Raw genomic sequence first — 20,034 nt, forward strand, 5'->3', positions numbered from 1 at the left:
TGTCTGAAGATGGCTACCGTGTACTCATATACATTTTTTATATAGATTCATTTATTTGTTTTTATACAAGCACACTGTTGTTGTCTTAAGACATACCAGAAGAGGGTGTCGTAGCTCTGACTGTCTGCAATTCACTATATAGACCAGACTGGCCTCAAACACACAGCTGTCCACCTAACTCTGCCTCCAGAATGCTAGGATTAAAGGCATGCATGTGCCACCACATCCAGCTCATTTCAGTTTATTTTTGAAGATTTGCTTCATTTCCTGTTTATGTGTATATGTGTGTGAATGCACCCCCTTGGAGGCCAGAAAAATGTCAAATCCCTGGAGCTGTAATCCTGGCAATGGTGAGCCAACAGATTTGGGCACCAAGAACCCAACTCAAGTGTAGCAAGCTCTCTTAACTAGTTGCTCAGCCATTTCCCAGCTCCTGTCCTTTACTTTTTAAAGCAACTTGTTTGGTGCCTTTCCCAGAATTCCTGTTTCCCTGTGTCTGTGTGGATTCCAAGATAGTGCCTTGCCAACCTGAAGATACTGCCTTGCCAACCTGTCCTCAGGATATGTGGGTGATACAGGCCCTGGAAGACCTTGAATGCCATTCTCCTGCTACCGTGTGCCTTCTTTGTTACTTCTGTTTGATTCCAGAAAGCAGAGAAAAATGATTAGATAGAAACCAGCAGGGGAGTCAGGCTTGACCACATGGTTGCTATCCCAGTCCTCGGGAAGGAGAGGATCACCCAGAAGTGATCCTGGGCCACACAGTGAAACTGTCTTATAACAGAAAGGGGGGTTCCATAGCTCTCTAGCAGAGGAGTTTAGTTCTTTTTTTCTTACTTATTTACTTCTTAAAATTAAAACAAACACAGAAAAAGTCAAAATCACGGGGCGGAGGGAGATGGCTCGTTGATTAATAGCACTTGCAGCATAATCATGAAGAATAGAGTTTGGACCCCAGCACACATCTAACAAGCCAGGTGGCCCACTCATGCCTGTAACCCGAACTCTAAGGTAGGCCCACACAAGAAGATCACGGTGGCTATCCGGATTCTAGCCTAGCTGAGAAGATGATAGACCACTATGATCTGGTTGGATTTCTGTCAACCTGACATAAGCGAGGCTCATCTGAGCAGGAGCTCAATTGATAAAAACACCTTTGCAAACTGACCTATAGGCAAGTAGGTAGAGCATCTTCTTGATTAGTGATTGATATGGGCAAGCCCATACCATTGTGGGCAGAGCCACCCCTGAGCAGATGGTCCAGGTTATATAAGAAAGCAGGTTGAGCTTTGCTTTGCCCCCCCATGGGGAGCAAGTCAGTTAGCAACATTTCTCCATAGTCTCTGTTTCAGTTCCTGCCTCACAGTTCCTGCTCTATTTGAGTTCCTGCCTAGGCATACATCAGTGATGGACAATGATGGGAATATATAGACCAAATAAAACCCGTTTTTTCTACAAGTTGCTTTTTTGTCATGGTGTTTTACCACAGAAATAGAGAACAAATTAATATACCCAGGTTCAGAGAAAGACCCTGCCTGAAAGGAACTAATGGGCTAGGCTGGCCAGTGAACTCCCGGGATCCATCACTAAAGGAAGTCAGGACAGAAACTCAAGCAGGGCAGAAACCTGGTCAGGAACCGACACTCAGACCATGGAGGGGTGCTGCTTATTGGCTTGCTCCCCATGGCTTGCTCAGCCTGCCATGGGCTACCCACCCAGGACTGGGCCCTCTATCACTAGGTAAGAAAATGCCCCACAGGCTTACTTAAAAAAAAAAGATTTATTTATTTATTATACGTAAGTACACTGTAGCTGTCTTCAGACATGCTAGAAGAGGGCATTGGATCTCATTTCAGATGGTTGTGACCCACCATGTAGTTGCTGGGATTTAAACTTAGGATCTCTGGAAGAGCAGTCAGTGCTCTTAATCACTGAGCCATCTCTCCAGACTCCCCCCTCCACAGGCTTACTTACAACGTAATCGGTGGAAGCATTTTTTTCAATTGATGTTTTCTCCTTTCAGGTGACTTTACTGTGTGTCAAGTTAACATAAAACTATGCAGCACACTGAGGCAGGAGGATCATCAGAGCCCAGAAGTCAAAGAGACTAAACTGGACAATGTGGCAAGCCTGTCTTAAAAATAAAACAGACAGCCTACCTGGGACATGCAATGTATGTGAGCCGAAGAGTTATTGATTGTGTTGCACAGGGCACTGGGTTTTATTCCCAGCGCCAACAAAAGAAATACACAAAAATCAACCTAGATGTGGTAGGGTATTCCTTTCATTCCAACACCTTGGAAGCAGAGGTAACTGGGTCTTTATGAGTTTAAGGCCACCTGATCTACAGGCCAGCCAGGGCTACATAGACAAAACTTTGAAACCTACTGGCACACAGAGGTACCCAACCCAGTCCAGGTAGACAGTAGGGTCAGAGAAGGCTACAGCACTTTCTTAGATGTACTGTTTTCCCTGGTTCTTGAAGGACAGGGAAGAATTATCTAAATGTCGGGAAGATGGAAGACCTAGAGAGACTCACTTATGTGAAGGCATCGGAGCATGAAACCAGATAATGTGTTTAAGACACTGTTACTATCCTATGACTGTCTGTGCAAACAGCATGGCCAGAAATTGGAGAGAGAGCTGGAAAGGCAGGCTGGGGCAGATCACTCTGAAGATAGCAAGCTCGGATTTCATCTTCAGTGCTGTGTGAGACTTGGTTAGAACACCCTACTGGCACAGGTGCCTTTCTGCCAGTCAGCACTTGGTGACATTTGGAAGTCCATACTAACTTATCATTAATTAATTTAATTCCCTCGTGCTTGAGTACACACTTGTATCCATTACTGTGTATTGGTGGGGGACTTTGGAAAAAGACTTCTGAAATCCTGGAGGCTTAGTTATTGCTGGTTTGCATTGATTTTCTTTAAAAATTTATTTTCTTTACTTTTAATTGTGTGCATATGTGTGTGTGTGTAGTGGTAATGTAAATGATTACAGATACACTAGAAGAAGGTGTGGGGTCCCATGGAGTTGGTGTTACAGGTAAATAGTCCAACAGGGGTGTTGAGAAGCTAATTTAGGTCCTCTGTTTAAACAGCATCCAATCTTAATCACTGAGCTGTCTCTCTAGGACCTGTGTTTGTTTCTTTATAGAGACAGGCTCTCACTGTGTAGCCCGTGCTACAAACACGTAAAGGTCTCTCTCGGCACATGACCAGGATCCCGTCTGTGGCAGAGATGCAGGACCAACTAGGTTTTGCTATGAGATCATCATGGATGCTTGGCATTGGTGTTTGTATATTAATTCCCCCAGCATCCTTTGTGCTATTGGTGATAGAGAGTCTGGGCAGGGTTCCACCTTGGTATCCTAAGACTTTCCCAGGTCGAAGTCTACAGATTTCCTGAGAACCTCAGCACAGTGGTAGGGGTGACCTGCTTTTCCTGCTGTGGCTACACAATTGCTCAAGCCTGGGAGACTGCCGCCCTCCCTCACTGCCTCCTTTCTCCCAACCCAGGCTGTGACAGCTGCTACCCAAGCCAAGATTGCATGGTGATTGACTTCAAGTCACACCATCATCACATGACTGATGGCCCAGTAAAGTTGTGGATCTGTGAACCCTGAAGCGGAGTGGGTCCTGCTTTACAAGAGAAAGGAATGGAGTTCATAGAAAAAGGGGTTTGGTGCCAAGGCACAACAGAAATTAGTGACAGCCCTGAACTCCTTTTTCCCTCACAGGGTAACAAGTTGGGTGGGAACATTTTCAACTTTATTTTTGGACATAATATATAGTATTTTGTTGTAACAAAATTAACTTTAAAATTAAAAAAAAAAAAGGTAAATCAACTGTCACAAAAACCAATCAATCAATGAACCAAAAAGCAACATACTTCAACTGTGCTGGCTAATTTTATGTTGACTTGACAGAGGCTTGAATCATTTGAGAGGGAAGAACCCCAAATGAGAAAATGCCTCTGTAAGACTGGGCTATAAGCAAGCCTGTAGGGCATTTTATTAATGGGTGATTGATGTGGGAGGGCCCCAGGCCATTGTGCATAAGGTCATTCCTGAGCTGATGGTCCTGGATTCTATAAGAAATCAAGCTAAATGAACCGTGGGGAGCAAGCCAGTAAGCAGCACCCCTCCATGGCCTCGATTTGTTTTTTGTCATGGTGTTTCATCACAGCAATAGAAACTCTAACTAGGACACCAGCAGAAAGCAGATATCAATGCTTCCACTGAAATAGCTCATAAGACTAAATATAGTGACCGGGGAAGATGGCTCAGCAGCTAAGAACTCTGGCTGCTCTTCCAGAGGACCCTGATTTGATTCCCAGCAACTACATAGTGGCCCGCCACAATCTGCAACTCCAGTTCCAAATCATCAGAGACTCTCTCTTCTGGGTACCAGGCACACAGGTTGTGCACAGACATCCTTGCACACAAAACAGCCACATACATTAAAGGAGAAAGAAAAACGACAAAGCTGGGCCCAAGCTGTGCACTCCCAGCACTTGGGAGGCAGAGTCAGTAGATGTCCTAGTTGTAGGCCAACCTGGTCTGCAGAGTGGATTCCAGGACAGTCAGGGCTACACAGTGAACTCTGCCTCAAAAAACCACACAGAACCAAACCAAAAGAAAAAAGGAAAGGAAGGCAGGAAGGATGGAAAGAAAGGAAGAAAGAAGGCATTTTAAAAGGGTTTGTCTATTCCTTTTATTTCTTGTCTGCTTGTACGCGTGTGAATATGTGCAGTCCAGTGCCAGTGCCCGATGAGGTCAGAGAGGGCACTGAGACCCATGGAGCTACAGGTGTTCGTGAGCTGCTCAGTGTAGGTGTTGGGATGTGAACTTACTCCTCATGGTGGAGCCTTTCATGAGCCACAAGTGTTCATAGCCACTGAGCCATCTCTCCAGCCCCAATGGCATGGTTTTAGCAAATGATCTATTTTGTCTGCTTATAAAGGTAACCCGATTTTTATTATTATTATTTTTAATTTTATGTGCATTGGTATTTTGCTTGCATGCTTGCCTTTGTGAAGAGGACAGATTCCCTGGAACAGGAGTTACAGACAGGTGGGAGCTGCCATGTGGTTACTGGGAATTGAACCCAGGTCCCCTGGAAGAGTGGTCAGCAGTGCTCTTAACTACTGATCTCTCCAGCCCCCATCACCTGAATTTTTTTTTAGATAGGGTCTCATATACCCAAGGATGACCATCTGATCCGAGAATGATGTCGGATTCTCCTGCCTCTGTCACCAGTGCTAGGATTATAGACATGCATCTGTGTTTACTTTCTCAGGTGCTGGGGACTACTGAACACCTCCCAGGGTGACGGTGACTCCTCAGCTAAGTGAGCTACATTCCCATCCCAGTACAGGATCCTAATAAAAAACAACCATGGAACACAAACACAAACATTGGAACTCCCTTGTGCATGCTTCCCACACTCTGTTCTAACTCATGGGAACTATTATTAAGAGCTCTGTGTATTTTCCCCCCGGGTATATTTTTTTTCTTTATAGATCTGGAGATCTAATCAAAGTCTTGCATCTGTTAAGCAAGCAGTCTACTCAGTAACTCTCAGTTTCCCAGAGTTTAATTTTTACTTAATTTTCCATTTTAGGGTTAGTTTCTTACTTAAGGTGTAGAGCCCCCCCCCCCATATATTTAGCCATTTTGTCTCATGCCTGCCAGCTATTTCATATTATTGCTATACAATGCCTGCCAGTCACTGACACAGAAAAATAACTTGACTCAGAGCAGGTTAAGAGCAATAACTGCTCTCCCAGAGGTTCTGAGTTCAATTCCCAGCAAACACATAGTGGCTCACAACCATCTGTAATGGGATCTGATGCATTCTTCTGGTGTGTCTGAAGACAGCTACAGTGTATTCATTTACATAAAGTTTATATAAATTTATAAAAATAGATAAATAAAAGAGCAAGAGCTTATCATATGTATTAACTGATGCTTTTTCTGTTCTGAGAGTTGCGTTCATTGGAACCTGGTTTTAAATATGGCATCCTTTAAGCCCTAGTCATTATGAAAGCACCCAGGAATGCCACTGAATGAGTGAGGAGAATGTTGGGAAGACTAAATTAAATCGCATCAAGCCCTCAATCAGAGGTTAATGACCCACGAGTGTCAGTTGAATCTAAGTCTGGAGTTAGAAAGTGAGCTTTGCTCTTGAACTCTTCACTCCAGCATCTCAGATGCCAGTTGTGAATCACAGGATTAGAAAGGCTCCTTCGCAGTGTGTTATGGGAAATCACTTCTGCAACCTCAGTTTATCTGCAGCAGTTGGAAGCATGCCCACTAGCTGTATGTCACCCTTATAGAAAAGGGCTATTATGTGAAAAACAAGAGGTTAATTTATGATAGACACAGACCAATGTGTTCATCGAGCAACTGAGACATTTACAAAGTATGATCATTTACCTGTAAGAATATAGGATCTGGGTATACCCCAGTGGGAGAGGACATGCCTAGACCGTGAGGCTCTGAGTTTAATCTCAGCACCAGAGAACAAAGGGAACAAAATAACTAGAAAGAGTTTCAAAAAAGGACTTCATAAAGCAAAGAAGCAGTTTATTGGGTTTTTTTTTTGTTTGTTTGTTTTTCTTAAGAGCTTACATTTAGGACTGGAGAGATGGCTCAGCAGTTAAGAGCATAGATTGTTTTTCCAGAGGTCCTGAGTTCAATTCCCAGCAACCTCATGGTGGCTCACAACCATCTGTAATCGGATCCAATGCCCTCTTCTGGTGTGTCTGAGGACAGCTACAGTGTGCTCATATAAATAAAATAAATTAATTAACAAAAGAGCTTACATTTATTTTTTTAAACATTTGTGGCCAGGTGTAGTGAGTGGTACGTGCCTTTGATCCCAGCACTGGAGAGGTAGAAGCAGGCAGATTCTCTGTGCATTCCAGGCCAGCTTGGTTTATACAGTCAGCAAGTTCTAGGCCAGTTAGGCCTACACAGTGAAACCCTGTCTCAAAAACAAAAGCACATTATGAGACTTTGTACACCAACTGGTGGCTCCTCTGTTTACCACCCCTCTACTGCCCTCTACTGCTCAGCAGTTCCACTGCAGCTTAAATTCGACTAAGGGAAAAGCAGTGCTTGTGGCCAGTCCTTGACTTTAGTTATTTGTAGCATCTCCATTGAACACTGTTCTAGTTTCATTTTGTTTTCTCATAGTGTTGGCCATCCAGGAACCTTGCACATGCCAGACAATGCCCTACTACTGAGCTAAACTATAGCCCCTTCCTCTTTCTTGGCCCTCTCTTCAGTGGAAGAAATAGAAATGAGGTCTTAGAAATAGAAATGAGGTCCAAATTGATAGATATGGTACTGGAATTCTTACCTTTTTTTTCTAGTTTTGTTTGTTGTCATTGCTTTTGTTGTTTTTTTTTAAGGTTCATTTATTATATACACTGTACCTGTCTCAGACATACCAGAAGAGGCATCAGATCTCATTAGAGATGGTTGTGAGCCACCGTGTGGTTGCTGGGAATTGAACTCAGGACCTCTGGAAGACCAGTCAGTGTTCTTAACCTCTGAGCCATCTCTCCAGCCCCATTGCTGTTGTTTTGAGACTAGGTCTCACTCCTTAACTCACTTGCCCCAATTTAGTACATGATCAGGGATGACCTCAAAGACTCACACTGCCAAGCTTGGTGGCAAGTACCTTTACCCTACTGAGGCACCTCACTGGCTCTTCCTCTTCCTCCTCTTTTTCTTCTCTCCACCCATAACCTCAGCACTGGGGACTGAACCTAGGACCTTGAACATGATAGGCAGGAGTTCCAACCTCAGAGTGAGGCAGTGATGCTCAGCAAAGATCAGTCTCCCCTCCAAAGCTAGTCCTTTCATAATACTGTAGCTTTAACTTTTTCAATGGTTACTTTTAATGATGGTTCTTAAATGCTTTAACCTCCCTTCCAGCCCACCAGCCTCCAGAAGTAGTGGAAAAGAAAGGATATGGGGGAAGTGGTCCTGTTTAGAAATTGTTCTTTGGAGCACCTCCCATCTGCATTGTCAGGAAATCAGCAGTTCAGTTCACAGGTCAGTAGTGGCAGCTCAATCCACTGGCAAACACTTCATGAATATACAAGCAGTCCAGTTTGGTAGAATTGGGCTAGCAGACACAAATCAGCAGAGGTGGCACGACCTAGCGAGACAGCCCGGCCTCGGCCAAATTGGCATGAGTCAGCAGGAGGGACCAGGAACAACAGGAACACCAGGAGTTCTTTGCTGTGCATCTCTCAACAAAGATCAGCGAAGATGAGACCGAGAAGCACTGCAGAGGTAGCTCTACAAGCAATCCCTCTCACAGTCCACTGAGTCCTATTTAGATATCACGTGTCCTCCATAGGTCTTACCTCACCACGTGAGCCTGTCTCAGCTGACATCACTGCCAGTCAGCTCGAGTCCAAGGAACCAGCAGAAGCCACAGCACACTACCTCAATTTTTTTGGTGTGTTTCTCTCTCTGGAGTCCTGACAAGCAGAGCTCAACTATACTGTGTAAGGAGGACCAGTACAGGTGTGTTCTTATTGAAGCCTCCATCATCACGTGTCCTTTCACATGTTTGCTTTAGCAGAACACCCTTTTACCTGTGTCTTCTTCAGGAAAATACTCCTTCTCTTGTTTGCTCCAGCAAAACATCATCTCGCACAATTGATTTTCCAAAGAACCCTTAAGTTTCCACTGCATAGTATATTATGTAAGGGTCGGTCCATGATTTGCTGAAGAATAATACCCTAGACTCAAATAGTATATAAACTCAGTGTTTTATTCTGCAAAAGTCCAGCGTGCTGGGGTCTACCATCTACAAAGATAGAGACCCCAAAGTGAGCTCACAGGCCTAATTTATAGCACATTAGGTGAATTCCAGGGAGGGATAGGTGGCCTCTAAATCTGTTCACTCTGTCTCTAGGGACATCCTGAGCCATTGCAGGGGCTGGGGCGGGGGTGGCTAGAAACTGTTGCTGGGGAGATCTGGAAACTGTTGTTGAAGTCTGGAAATTGCTGCTGTCCTTGCCTCAGGCCAGGTGGAGGGCTGTCTTCTGAGGCCTGGGCTTGCTCAGGTCTTGGAAACAGATTTAGTCCTAGTCTTCTAAATTGCCGATTTGAAGCCTGTCATGGACTCAATCTGTCTCAATTATACATAACAAATCAAGTAAGCTTCTAGATGTATTGGATTGGAGTAGGTTAAGGAGGGAAGCTTAAAACTAAAGGTCAGGGCTTCCCATTCTGGAGTATATATTCTAAGGGCTCCCTCTAGTGACTAGGGATATAAATAAAATAAAAAGAACATGGCTTGTATCTGTAATAGTACTAGACTGAGGGGTCTGGGAGGATTGTCTCAATTAAAGTGAGATTCTATCGAAAGGAAAAACAAATAAACTGAAGGATCCTAGGGGCTTTCACCAGCTTTACACCTACCCTCCTCAGGTCAAGACTAGGCTAAGATCTAGCTGGCCGGAACCCTGTTCTCTTGTCTCATTTTGGGGGGTGGGGTCTCCCAGTAGTTAAAACTAGCTTCAAGTCTTTCAAAACCATACATAAAAGTAGCACACCACCTTGAAATGTCAGTTTTACTCAAGAGGCTTTGGAGTAAAGCAGATCCTGTGTTATCCTGTGAAAGATGTGTCACGGAACTGCTTTTAAAATCATGAGCTCTCAAGCCGCCTTTCCCTTTCCTCCTGCCCCAATAAACTTCTTTGGTTAGATCTGTTGAATCATATGGCTTTACAGCATTCCTTGGCTTCAATCCGCTGCTGTCCTAACACTAGCTACCACCATGTTGTCACTATCAGCCCGACCGCTGATGTGTTCCAATCATAACGCGAGGCCACATTAATATTGGTGATCTTGATGGATCTACAAAGACTATAAGAGGTAAGTGCATCCCGTGGCAATTGCATAATTTATTTCGGTTGTTCTGGCCATATGTGGGACACACAAGGTACTCAAAATGCTTGCTGCCCTAATAAACAAATGCTACCCCGATGAATTTCAAGTTCTGTTTTATGATGCTGCAAAGCACTCGGTGGTGAGCTTTGGGAAGGCAGGGACCTGACTCCTGCCTGTGTGGGCTTTAGAACCGGGCCTGAAGAACGCTGGGTGATCCTGGCTACCGGGAGAAAACCATTAAGGGGCAGCAGAACTCCCTCAGAGAAACCGATGCAGAAACCTGGGAGAGGACTGGCCTAAAACAAAAAGAAAAGCGGGCGGAGGACGTTTCACCGCAAAGGCTGCTGGGAAGCAGTAATCGTCTCCTCCCCTCTGCCCCCGCCCTCGTACTGCGGAGCGCTGACGTCATGCACGCGGCTGGCATGCCCCGCCCCTGGGGTGGCTCACGTGACTGAGGGCGGAGCCACACGCGATTTGTGGGAGTCGGAGTCATGGCGGGCTTGGTTGACTTCCAGGACGAGGAGCAGGTGAAGTCCTTCCTGGAGAACATGGAGGTGGAGTGCCACTACCAGTGCTACCGCGAAAAGGACCCGGAGGGTGAGCGCTAACCGCGCAGCCTGGGACATAGGGGAGGGGCGCGAGCGTGGGGTGCGGACGTGGTCACGTGGCGGACAGAGGACACCTAAGGACAGGGTCAGGGACACTACTGACCTGTGGGCGGGGCCTGCTGCGGAGGGCGGAGCCCTCAAGCTAGACGCTGAGTAGTCCGGTTTGGGGTGCTAGGACTGGAGTTGTGAAGGTGAAATGGGACTTCAGTGTACTTGTCTATGAGGGAATCGGTTAACATGCAGGAAATAAGTGAAATGTGTGATAGTAAATGCGAGCTAGACTTCTATCATGCGCCCGTAATTCTAGCGTTCGGGAGGCTGAGGAAGGAGGATCACTTAGAACTCAGGTGTTAAGGACCAGCCTGGACTACATAGCAAAACCCGGTCCAAAAATAAAAAGAACTGGAGAGGGAGACTGGAGTGATGGTCCAGCGATTAGGAACCCATACTGCTTTTGCAAGAGGCCGGAGTTCAGAACACAGCACCCTCGTGGGGCAGTTGACAATCGTCTGTAACTCCGGTTCTAGGAGACCCAGTGCCTCTGGCCTCCGTTGCCTCCACACCACATGCTCATACACACACATATTCATAATTTAAAATAATAAAATTTTTTTGAGGCTGTCATCATGTAGCCTTGACTGGGCTAGAACTTGAAGTGTAGACTACACTGGCCTTGGACTCAGAACTACCTTTTTTTATCTCCCGAGTTTTTGGCATGAGCCACGGGCCTGCTAACAAATTTATTTGTTTATTTATTTATTTATTTATTTAGAGGCATGATCTTTGTGTAGTCATGGATGGCCTGGAACTCCCCTCTGTCGACCAGGCTAGCCTGAAACTCAGATATCTGCCAGCCTCTGTTTCTCAAGTGCTGGAAGGTGTGGACCACCACCACGCAACACAAAATTAATTTTTTTTTTTTAAGGTAAGCGAAATAGGATAAAAGAACTAAGTGAAGAGCACTGCCTGATGGAATGGCTTTTGAATAAAGCTTTGAAGGAGGAAAGGAACCATTGTAAGCCTTTGCCAGGCAGAGGTAATAAAGTCAAGCAGAAATGGCCTCTTGTGTGTACTGAGGTGGTAGAGTGAATGGGTGGTAGGCGCCCAGAGAAACATCCAGTGTCTGTGGGTTGTTTTCCTATTGTTTTATTTAAGGGAAAAGAACAAAAATGGTTCTGACCCTCCTTTCCAGTAGCTTACAATCTAGTTCCCAAGATATGACTTCTTATTTCTTGAAATTAGTCCACTACAGCATGGTTTTGGATGAGGAATCCAGGGTTATTCTTTGGATCCTAGTCCATGTCCCAATTGAAGAGATATTTCAGAGAATTGACCGTCTGTGGTCTCTGAGGACTAAGGTAGTTGGATATAGTTCACGGAGGTGAGCAGTGTAGTCAGTCGGGGGGAGAGAGGTGGGAGAACAATTCAACCTTTTGGAAGGCTGAATTCAGGATTGCTCAGAATCAAGTCAAATTAATTCTTTGTTGTTTTGCAGCCCTGAGGCTCAAACCCAGGGCTTTTGAATGTAGTGGGCAAGTTTTCTACCACTTAGCTCCAGAATTAAGTTTGTACAGGGAGCCTGGACTGCAATGTATCCTGCCTTCTAAGCAAGGAATTTAGACCTGATTCTGTAGGCATGTGTGAGGCGCTCATGTGGTTGATGCGTGTTATGTGGAAGACAGGTGTGGGAGAGCTGGCTGAGGGCAGGTGTAGGGCGGTTGGTGAGGCGCTCATCTAGTGTGCACATGGCTGGCTCAGACTGCATATGGCTACACGTGGTTGGCTTGTGATCCACTCAAGGAGGTAGAGGCAGCAGGATCAGGGACATCCTTAGCTACATAGTTATGGTCTAATCTAGGTTATATAAGACCCTGCCTCAAATTAAACAAAGATAACATGAATTTTTGTTAATATTCTCAGTGTTAGAATGTTCTCTCACTCCTTAGCTTCCTCTGTGGTCACCCAGGCAGGTGCAACTTAAAAAAAAATTGTGCAATGTTTTTTAAAATGCAAAGTGAATCTCATTACGTCCCTCCTTTTTAAGAGATTTTGGGAAGGATAACATTTGAAATGTAAATACAGAGTGTATCCAATAAAATAATTAATAACAAAAAAAGACATTTCTCAGTCCCTAGTTTACGCATATTGTTTTTCATTGTGGGGATTGGGACGGAACCAAGAGCCTCCTGAACTCTAGGCAAGGACTGTGCCACTGAGCTACACACACCTCCAGCCCCACTCTCCTCCTCCTAAAAATTCTCTGTGCTTTATAGTTTATAGTAACATGCCCGTCATGGAGGGAGGTGCAGCACTAAGTTTTGGGTGTTTTATAGGTTCTTGCCTTCCTACCCCAGACCTCTTACCATGTTTGTGCTGTGTTTCTTTCCTCTTTCACCTGTTTGTCTACACGTTCTTTTTCCAGGACTCTCTGGACCCTTTCCATTACGTCGTCTCAATACGATAGGGACGGAGCCACCCAGGGCCTTGTACTTTGCTTGGTTGTGGAGCGGCGCCTTCAGCCCCTCAGTCCTCAAGTAGCGAGTGCTTTCTTCATATTCTGGTCTCAGCTCAGCTGTGGTGGGACCTTCCTTGGTGCCCAAACTACGTTAACCATAAGACCTAGAAAAAACTTTCTCATCAGCCTGTCTTATTTTAGTTTAACTTAGTATTTGAAAACACTTAAGTTTCCCTGTTGTATTCCCTCCTTTCCTAACGTAGTCTTTCACAAAGTCATGAAGGATGACTTTGAACTCCTTATCTTGTCTCCACCTTGGGAGTGCTCAGACTTGCATGCCTGGCTTTATCGTATAAATATCAGGAGGGCAAATAACAGTATTCTTAGTAGCTGTGTATCTGTTGTATACTTTCATACATGAACTAGTTAGTGTATATCTGTGTTCAAATATTTGATGAAGGAAAATGCTCTTCGATGTTGCTAGGAATGCTAAGAGGCTAGCTAGAACTGGGACATTCCAGATATGGGAAACCTATTCCCCCACTGCTTTGGTAGCTTCCATTTCTGTTTTCTGGGCTTCAGGTTTCCCCAGGCCAGGAAGTAAGGTAGTTAGTTACCTCTCGTTTCTGGTTTTTTGCTGCAAGAGGCATCCACAAACTCTTAGGTTTTAGTGTTTTTATTACAGAACTCACAGAGAGGTTCGAAGGCTAATAAAAAGTGTCAGTCATTGGAAGTCAGCTAGTGTTTAGGCCAAGCTGACAGAGATCAGATGGTCTGACAGTGGTAGAACCATTGCTGGGGTTAGTCTTCCTGATCTGTACATTGCTGGTCAGCAGGAGCCATGTCCCCTTTTAAGAAGGGCTGGACACTACATTTCTGCACTAAATCTGATTGGCACATTTGAGAGCTAGACTTGATCTGGGCCCCCTGAGCAGCAGCTGCTGGCATGATTACCTCTTCCCTCATCTCTAGGTTGCTATCGGCTGGTGGACTATCTGGAAGGAATCCAAAAGAATTTTGATGAAGCTGCAAAGGTGCTGAAGTTCAACTGTGAGAAATATGGGCATGGTGACAGCTGCTACAAGCTGGGGGCCTACTACGTGACGGGAAAAGGTGAGGAGGTGCAGGTCTTCACAGACATGGGCACTGTTGTAGACGAGAATAAGTAGGGGTTCAGCAGAGAGGTAGTGGAAGAACAGGTTCTTTAAGTGAAGCAACCTTTGGGGTTACAGTTTGCACATGGTAGGACTAGTTGGCTAATTAATTGTATTTTTCTTAAAAATTATTTTTAAAAATTATATTTACGGGCTGGAGAGATAACTCAGTGGTTAAGAGCAACTTATAACTCTGACTGCTCTTCCAGAGGTCCTGAGTTCAATTTCCAGCACCCACATGGTGACTCACAACCATCTGAAATGAGATCTGATGTCCTCTTCTGGTGTATCTGAAGACAGCTACAGTGTATGTATGTGTTTGTGTATGTGTGTGTGTATTTTTAAAAAGTTACATTTACTTATTTTGGTATGGGGCAGATGTGTACTGTCTTACTTGTGGAGACCATGAGTCAGCAGAGGCTCTTTACATAGCCCATGCTGTCCCTCAAACTCACAGAGCTCCATCTGCCTCTACCTCTTAAGTTATGGATTTAAAGGTGTGTACCATTAGGTCCAGCTCAAAAAAAATTTTTTTAAGAGCAGAGTTTTATTGTAGCGTTATTGGCTATGCTGTCTGGAGTCATCTGAAAGGAGGGAGCCCCAGTTGAAAAAAATGCCTCCATTAGATCAGGTTGTAGGCAGCCCTGTAGGGCTTCTTCTTAATTAGTATAGATGTGGAGGTTGAGCCCATTGTGGGTGGTGCCATCCCTGGGCAGGTGGTCCTGGGGTCTATAAAAAAGCAGTTTGAGCAAACCATGGCGAGCAAACCAGTAAGTAGCACCCTCCATGACTTCTGCATCAGCTTCTGCCTCTGGGTTTCTGACCTGCTTGAGTTCCTGTCCTGACTTCCTTCAGTGATGGACTATGGAAGTGTAGCCAAATAAACCCTTTCATCCCCAAGTTGCTTTTAGTGTTTCAGCACAGCAATAGAAACTGATAGGTTATTTCCCTGCCGGTGGAATGAGCCAATACAAGCAGATTAGATTATATTAAAGGCAGGTTTATTAGGAAACTGCTTTCGGGCAAAGAATTGAGGCCAGGGAGTTGCCATGGGTCATGGGGGAAGAAAGTGAGAGAGGGCAAGACAGGGCATGCAAAGAGAGGAGAGAAAGAGGGAGTGTGGGAGGCCAAATGTTTGGATTATATAGGGAAGAGCCACTGGGGGAAGGCTGAAAGTTCAGGGCTGGGAGCAGGATATGCAGGTAGGGACTGAGGAATGATGGGAGAACCTGGAAGCCAGGTCTGCTTTGATATGTGAAATAGGCACCTCAGTCCCTTCCTTGTCCCAGGGTCTAAAACCAAACAGAAACCCTAAGACACTGGCCTAGAATTCTATTTGTAGGTTAAGCTGGCCTGAAATGTTCAGGATCCAGCTTGTTCAGTGAAAAATTACAGATTAGGCATGACAGCCATCCCAGCCTTAGCTAGTCACTTTTAGCTCTGTATCCCAGTTTTATCATCTATAAACCAGGAGAAGTAGGGCTTACACTTAGCGTAGTTGGATTACAGATTGAGATCCTGTTTCAGAATTCAAAAGAAAAACATAATGAAAGAAATATGGATGGATGGATGGGTGGGTGGCTGGGTGGATAGTAGAGATATAAAATGCCCACTTGAGTATACTACAGACCACCAAGAATACAAGGCCAATAGTCTTTTTGCTAGTGTCTTAGAGCAGACTCACACCAGAAAGAACTTTCCACCTGAATTGAAGTAGGGTGGGTTGCTAAAGTGCAGATCACAGTTACATCACACTAGAGGCATAGGGTGGGGGTGGGCGTCAGTTTGTTAAAACAATGGACCCCCAGAAGCTGCATAAGAACTTTCTGCTCAGCAGGATATGGTGGTGGGGCTGGAGAGCAGTTGGATGGAGTTAGATAAACAAAAGAAAATGAATTACTTTGGGCAGTTTAGGTAATGATGTTACTGTGTGGGCTATAGAGATGGGTCAGTAGGTAAGAGCACTTGTACCGGCAGAGGAGCCAGGTCCACAACCGTCTGTATCTCTAGTTCCAGGAGACTCAGGCACTAGGACACACAGTGGTGCACATACATACACACAGGCAAAATACTTACATAAAATAAATATAATTTAAAAATAAGGTATTAGTAAAGCTATTAGGATATACTGAGCACAGAGTAAGAATTGAGTAATTAGCCCCTATATTTTTTTTTCTCATGCCCTAATTGGCATTATCGCTTAAATAATGCTAAGTTTTTTCAGATAACAAGTTATCTCTTCTCTCTAAGGGTTAGGAGTTTGGGGTTGGCTTAGCTGTGTGTTTTGGACAAAACGCTGGACAGGGAGGCATTGCTGTAGTTGTTGGAGGCTTGATTGAAGTTGCCATCTAGATGTTGACTTGCTCACTGGCCTGATGACAAGGCCTTGGCTCCTGTCAGCTCTTGTCTGGAGATCCCAGCAGCTGTGAGCTCTCCTTCTCTCCCTGGGCTGATTCATTATGTCTCCTCATGATCTGTTTTTAGCTTCCTTCAAAGCAAGTACCCCAGTAAAGAGAATCTAAAATGTTTGGCTCAGTGGTTTACGCTGGCTGCTTTTCCAGGAGAGCTGGGTTCCATTCCCAGTACCCACATAGCAGTTACAACTTTCTGTAATATCAATTCTGTGGTAGCTGTTGCCTCACAGGCATGTATGTGATACAAAGACAAATGTGCAGGCACTCATCTCTATTCATTAAAATAAGAGAGAGGGGAGGAGAGGAGAGGAAAGAGCATTGGACAGTCCCAGCATTTTTTAGAGCCAAAGACAGGTGTATATCTTCTGGGGCTAGCCTCAGCTACATAAGCTCCAGGACATCCAGAACTATATAATAGAAAGATCCTTTCTTAAAAGGAGAAGAGAATCCAATGCCTTTTAAAATGAGCATTTGTATATGTGTGTCTATCTGTGGGCATGTGTGTGAACCATAATGAATGTGTGAGGGTCAGAGGGCAACCTGCCAGAGTCAGTTCTCTACCATGTCAGTCCCAGGAATTGGACTGAGGTCAGACTTGATAGCAGCTGTCTTGACAGCCCAACAGTGTCTTTATGGTCTATGTGGGAGAGTCGCTTTTTTTTCCGTTTTTATCATGTTCTATTTATTAGAAGTAAGTCACTAGGGCCAGAGAGATGCTCAGCAGTTAAAAGTACTGACTGCTTTTCCAGAGGTCCTGAGTTCAATTCCCAGCAACCACATGGTGGCTCACAATCATCTGTGATGCCCTCTTCTGAGTGTCTGAAGACAGCTACAGTGTACTCATATACATAAAATAAATAAATCTTTTTTAAAAAAGTGTGTGGGGGGGAGTAAGTCACTAAATTTGACTCACAGGAAGGAGAAAGGATTTGAGTTCCAGTCCTTGTGACATGGTACATCTCTAACCCTGGCACTCAAGCATTCAAGGCTAGCACAGGCACATGTAATAGACGCTATTCAAAAGGAACAAACAAAATCCCAGAACTGTAGACAAATAAAAAATGACCACCACTGTTTTTAAAGACAACATCTGAAAATTTTTCCTCCTTTTCTTCTGCTTTCTTCATGCTACAATTGTAGATGTTTACTCATTCCTAGCTCCTGAGTCGTTTTTTTCTTTTATATAGTTTTTTTTAGGAGTTTCGTTTTGTTTGTTTGTTTGAGACAAAGTCTCTCTATTATGTAGATCTGGGTGTCTTAGAACTCAGACATCCTCCTGCCTCCTGCCTTTAAATGCTAAGATTACAGGCAGGTACCACACACTGGGCTTTTTAAGTCTGCCTTGGGAGGTTAGTTCCTGTAGGATCAGAATCCTTAGGTCATCCTTCCATGTACTTGAACTTATTTCTGGTTTGTTCTAAGACAGGATAAACACTGTTGTAAATAGTTGTTACGCTGTGTAGTCTCTGGAAATAATGACGGGGGTGGGGGGACCCATTACATTTTTAGCACAGCCATGGGAATTTTTTGTTTTTGTTTTTGTTTTTTTTTTCTGAATATTTTAAGTTCATGGTTAGTTAAATTTGCAGCTGCTGTCTGGTTTGAATGCTGTAATAGTGTTTTTTTTTACTAATGGAATCTGCATATGCAGAATTCATAAATATGTAGGGCCGACTGTAAGTTCAGATTAAGAAACACTCAGTTACTTATTTTGAAATGCTCTGTTCTCACTGTAGCCCCAGGATGCAATTTCTGGTGCTCTGATTTGGCTTGTCTCTTCCTGTCTTGGCTTCCCTGTAAGATAGTGTGTGAACCAAAGACTTCATAGCTACCTAACTGGCTACCCTCGTCCATATTGCTTTAACTCACAGGACTTGCTTCAGGGATTGTCCCCAACCTTGGCTAGAAGCAGAGCTTCAGCATGACAACTGCAGAAGCTCTCCCATGGACTTTCTGGCCAGCTCTTGCCTTTACTCTTTTTTTTGTTTTCTGTCTTTGCAGGTGGCCTGACTCAGGACCTAAAGGCTGCCTCTTCCTGCTTTCTAATGGCATGTGAGAAAGCAGGAAAGAAGTCTGTGGAATCCTGTCACAATGTTGGACTGTTGGCACATGATGGACAGGTCAATGAGGATGGCCAGCCTGACCTGGGGAAGGCCAGGGACTACTATACCAGGGCCTGCGATGGCGGCTATGCAGCCAGCTGCTTCAACCTCAGTGCCATGTTTCTACAGGGTGCCCCTGGCTTTCCTAAGGACATGGGTCTGGCGTGTAAATATTCAATGAAGGCCTGTGACCTGGGCCATGTCTGGGCCTGCGCCAATGCCAGCCGCATGTACAAACTGGGGGATGGTGTTGATAAGGACGAGGCCAAGGCCGAAATGCTGAAAAACAGGGCCCGGCAGCTGCACAAAGAACAGCAGAAAAACGTGCAACCTTTAACATTTGGGTAATGTGTGGCCCACCCCCCTTCCAAGCAGCAACTTCACCCTGGCAGCTCCTCTCTGAACCCAGAATGAGCCCTTGCAGGTCACTGAGTGCCGTGTGCTCCAGAGTGTCATCTGCTGGGAGTGGCCAGAAGTGTTTTAGTAAATAATCCTTTGTGTGTACTCTGTGCTGATACCTACATTTACGTGTGTGTGTGTGGGGGGGGGGTCTTAATTTCTAAACCGAACCTATAAAATCATAGGCTTTTGGGGGTTGGGGAGACAAAGAAAAGTTGGGAAACTTAGCAGCCATGGGCCTGAAAGAATCAACCATCATCATTTTAGCTGCAGAGCTTGAACACTAAGAAGTATCCTAATTTGCATAACAGAGGTCTTAGAACATCGAGCAGTCACGACTGCCACCCTCTGCCTTACATAACCCAACCCAACCTGGTGTGGGCTCCTTGCCATCCAGTCAGACCTCTCAGCGGATTTAGAGGGATCAGGAGCCTCGTGCTGAAGAAAGTTGAGGTGGTTATATTAGCCTTGCTGTTGCCAAAGGAGACAAAACCTAAGCCTCTCCTCTAGACAAATCGCTGGCAGTTAAAAATTAGCCTCTCGGCTGGCTATGTTCCTTGCAGGAAGACAGATGACTCCAGCAGCAGCTCTAGCTAGGAATTTGGGACATGCTGACAGGAAATAGTCTACTGAACAGAGCCTTTTTCTTCCTGCCTTTTTTTTTTTTTTTTTTTTTAACAGACCCTTGTGCTGCCTTTTGCAGCCTTAAACTCCTGCCCTGCCCCAGCCCCACTGGCGCAGGGATTCCAGGCAAGCACCACTATGCTGGGCAGAACTGAATCTGTCCAGATGAATGAAGTGTTTCAGTTGCTTTTCCATCTGTTACGCTGCTGGTATCCAGACCCTGGCAGGGTAGAGTGTGTTCATCATGGTGGCTGTCTTTGTGTGTGTGTGTGCCTTTTTAAGAGTTTTTTCCCTTCTGTTGTCTCTCTGCTTGTCACCAGGGGGCGAGCTTGTCCTTTGCCTCTGATAACTGGACC

General features: G+C 44.9%; 1 protein-coding gene across 2 annotated transcripts; it reads left to right on the forward strand.

The window, feature by feature from the left end:
- The first annotated feature begins 10,372 nt into the window (after nt 1-10,372).
- On the forward strand, nt 10,373-19,159 carry COA7 (cytochrome c oxidase assembly factor 7). Of its 2 annotated transcripts, XM_080921022.1 has the most exons (4): nt 10,373-10,519; nt 11,456-11,566; nt 13,958-14,098; nt 18,555-19,159. In XM_080921022.1, the coding sequence occupies exons 1-4, from the start codon at nt 10,414-10,416 to the stop codon at nt 19,001-19,003; spliced, it is 807 nt and encodes a 268-aa protein (XP_080777148.1). In that variant the 5' UTR covers nt 10,373-10,413; the 3' UTR covers nt 19,004-19,159. The 2 variants fall into 2 exon arrangements, with proteins under 2 accessions (XP_080777148.1, XP_080777149.1); XM_080921023.1 differs by lacking the exon at nt 11,456-11,566.
- Nucleotides 19,160-20,034: the final 875 nt, after the last annotated feature.

The sequence above is a fragment of the Micromys minutus genome (assembly GCF_963924665.1).
Source record: "Micromys minutus genome assembly, chromosome: 9".
Taxonomy (NCBI): domain Eukaryota; kingdom Metazoa; phylum Chordata; class Mammalia; order Rodentia; family Muridae; genus Micromys; species Micromys minutus.

Coding starts and splice junctions, on each gene's coding strand:
- COA7 (XM_080921022.1), top strand. CDS start 10,414: ATGGCGGGCTTGGTTGACTTCCAGGACGAGGAGCAGGTGAAGTCCTTC. Junction 10,520..11,455: donor CCGCGAAAAGGACCCGGAGG/GTGAGCGCTAAC, acceptor TTTTTTTTTAAG/GTAAGCGAAATAGGATAAAA. Junction 11,567..13,957: donor TAAGCCTTTGCCAGGCAGAG/GTAATAAAGTCA, acceptor CCTCATCTCTAG/GTTGCTATCGGCTGGTGGAC.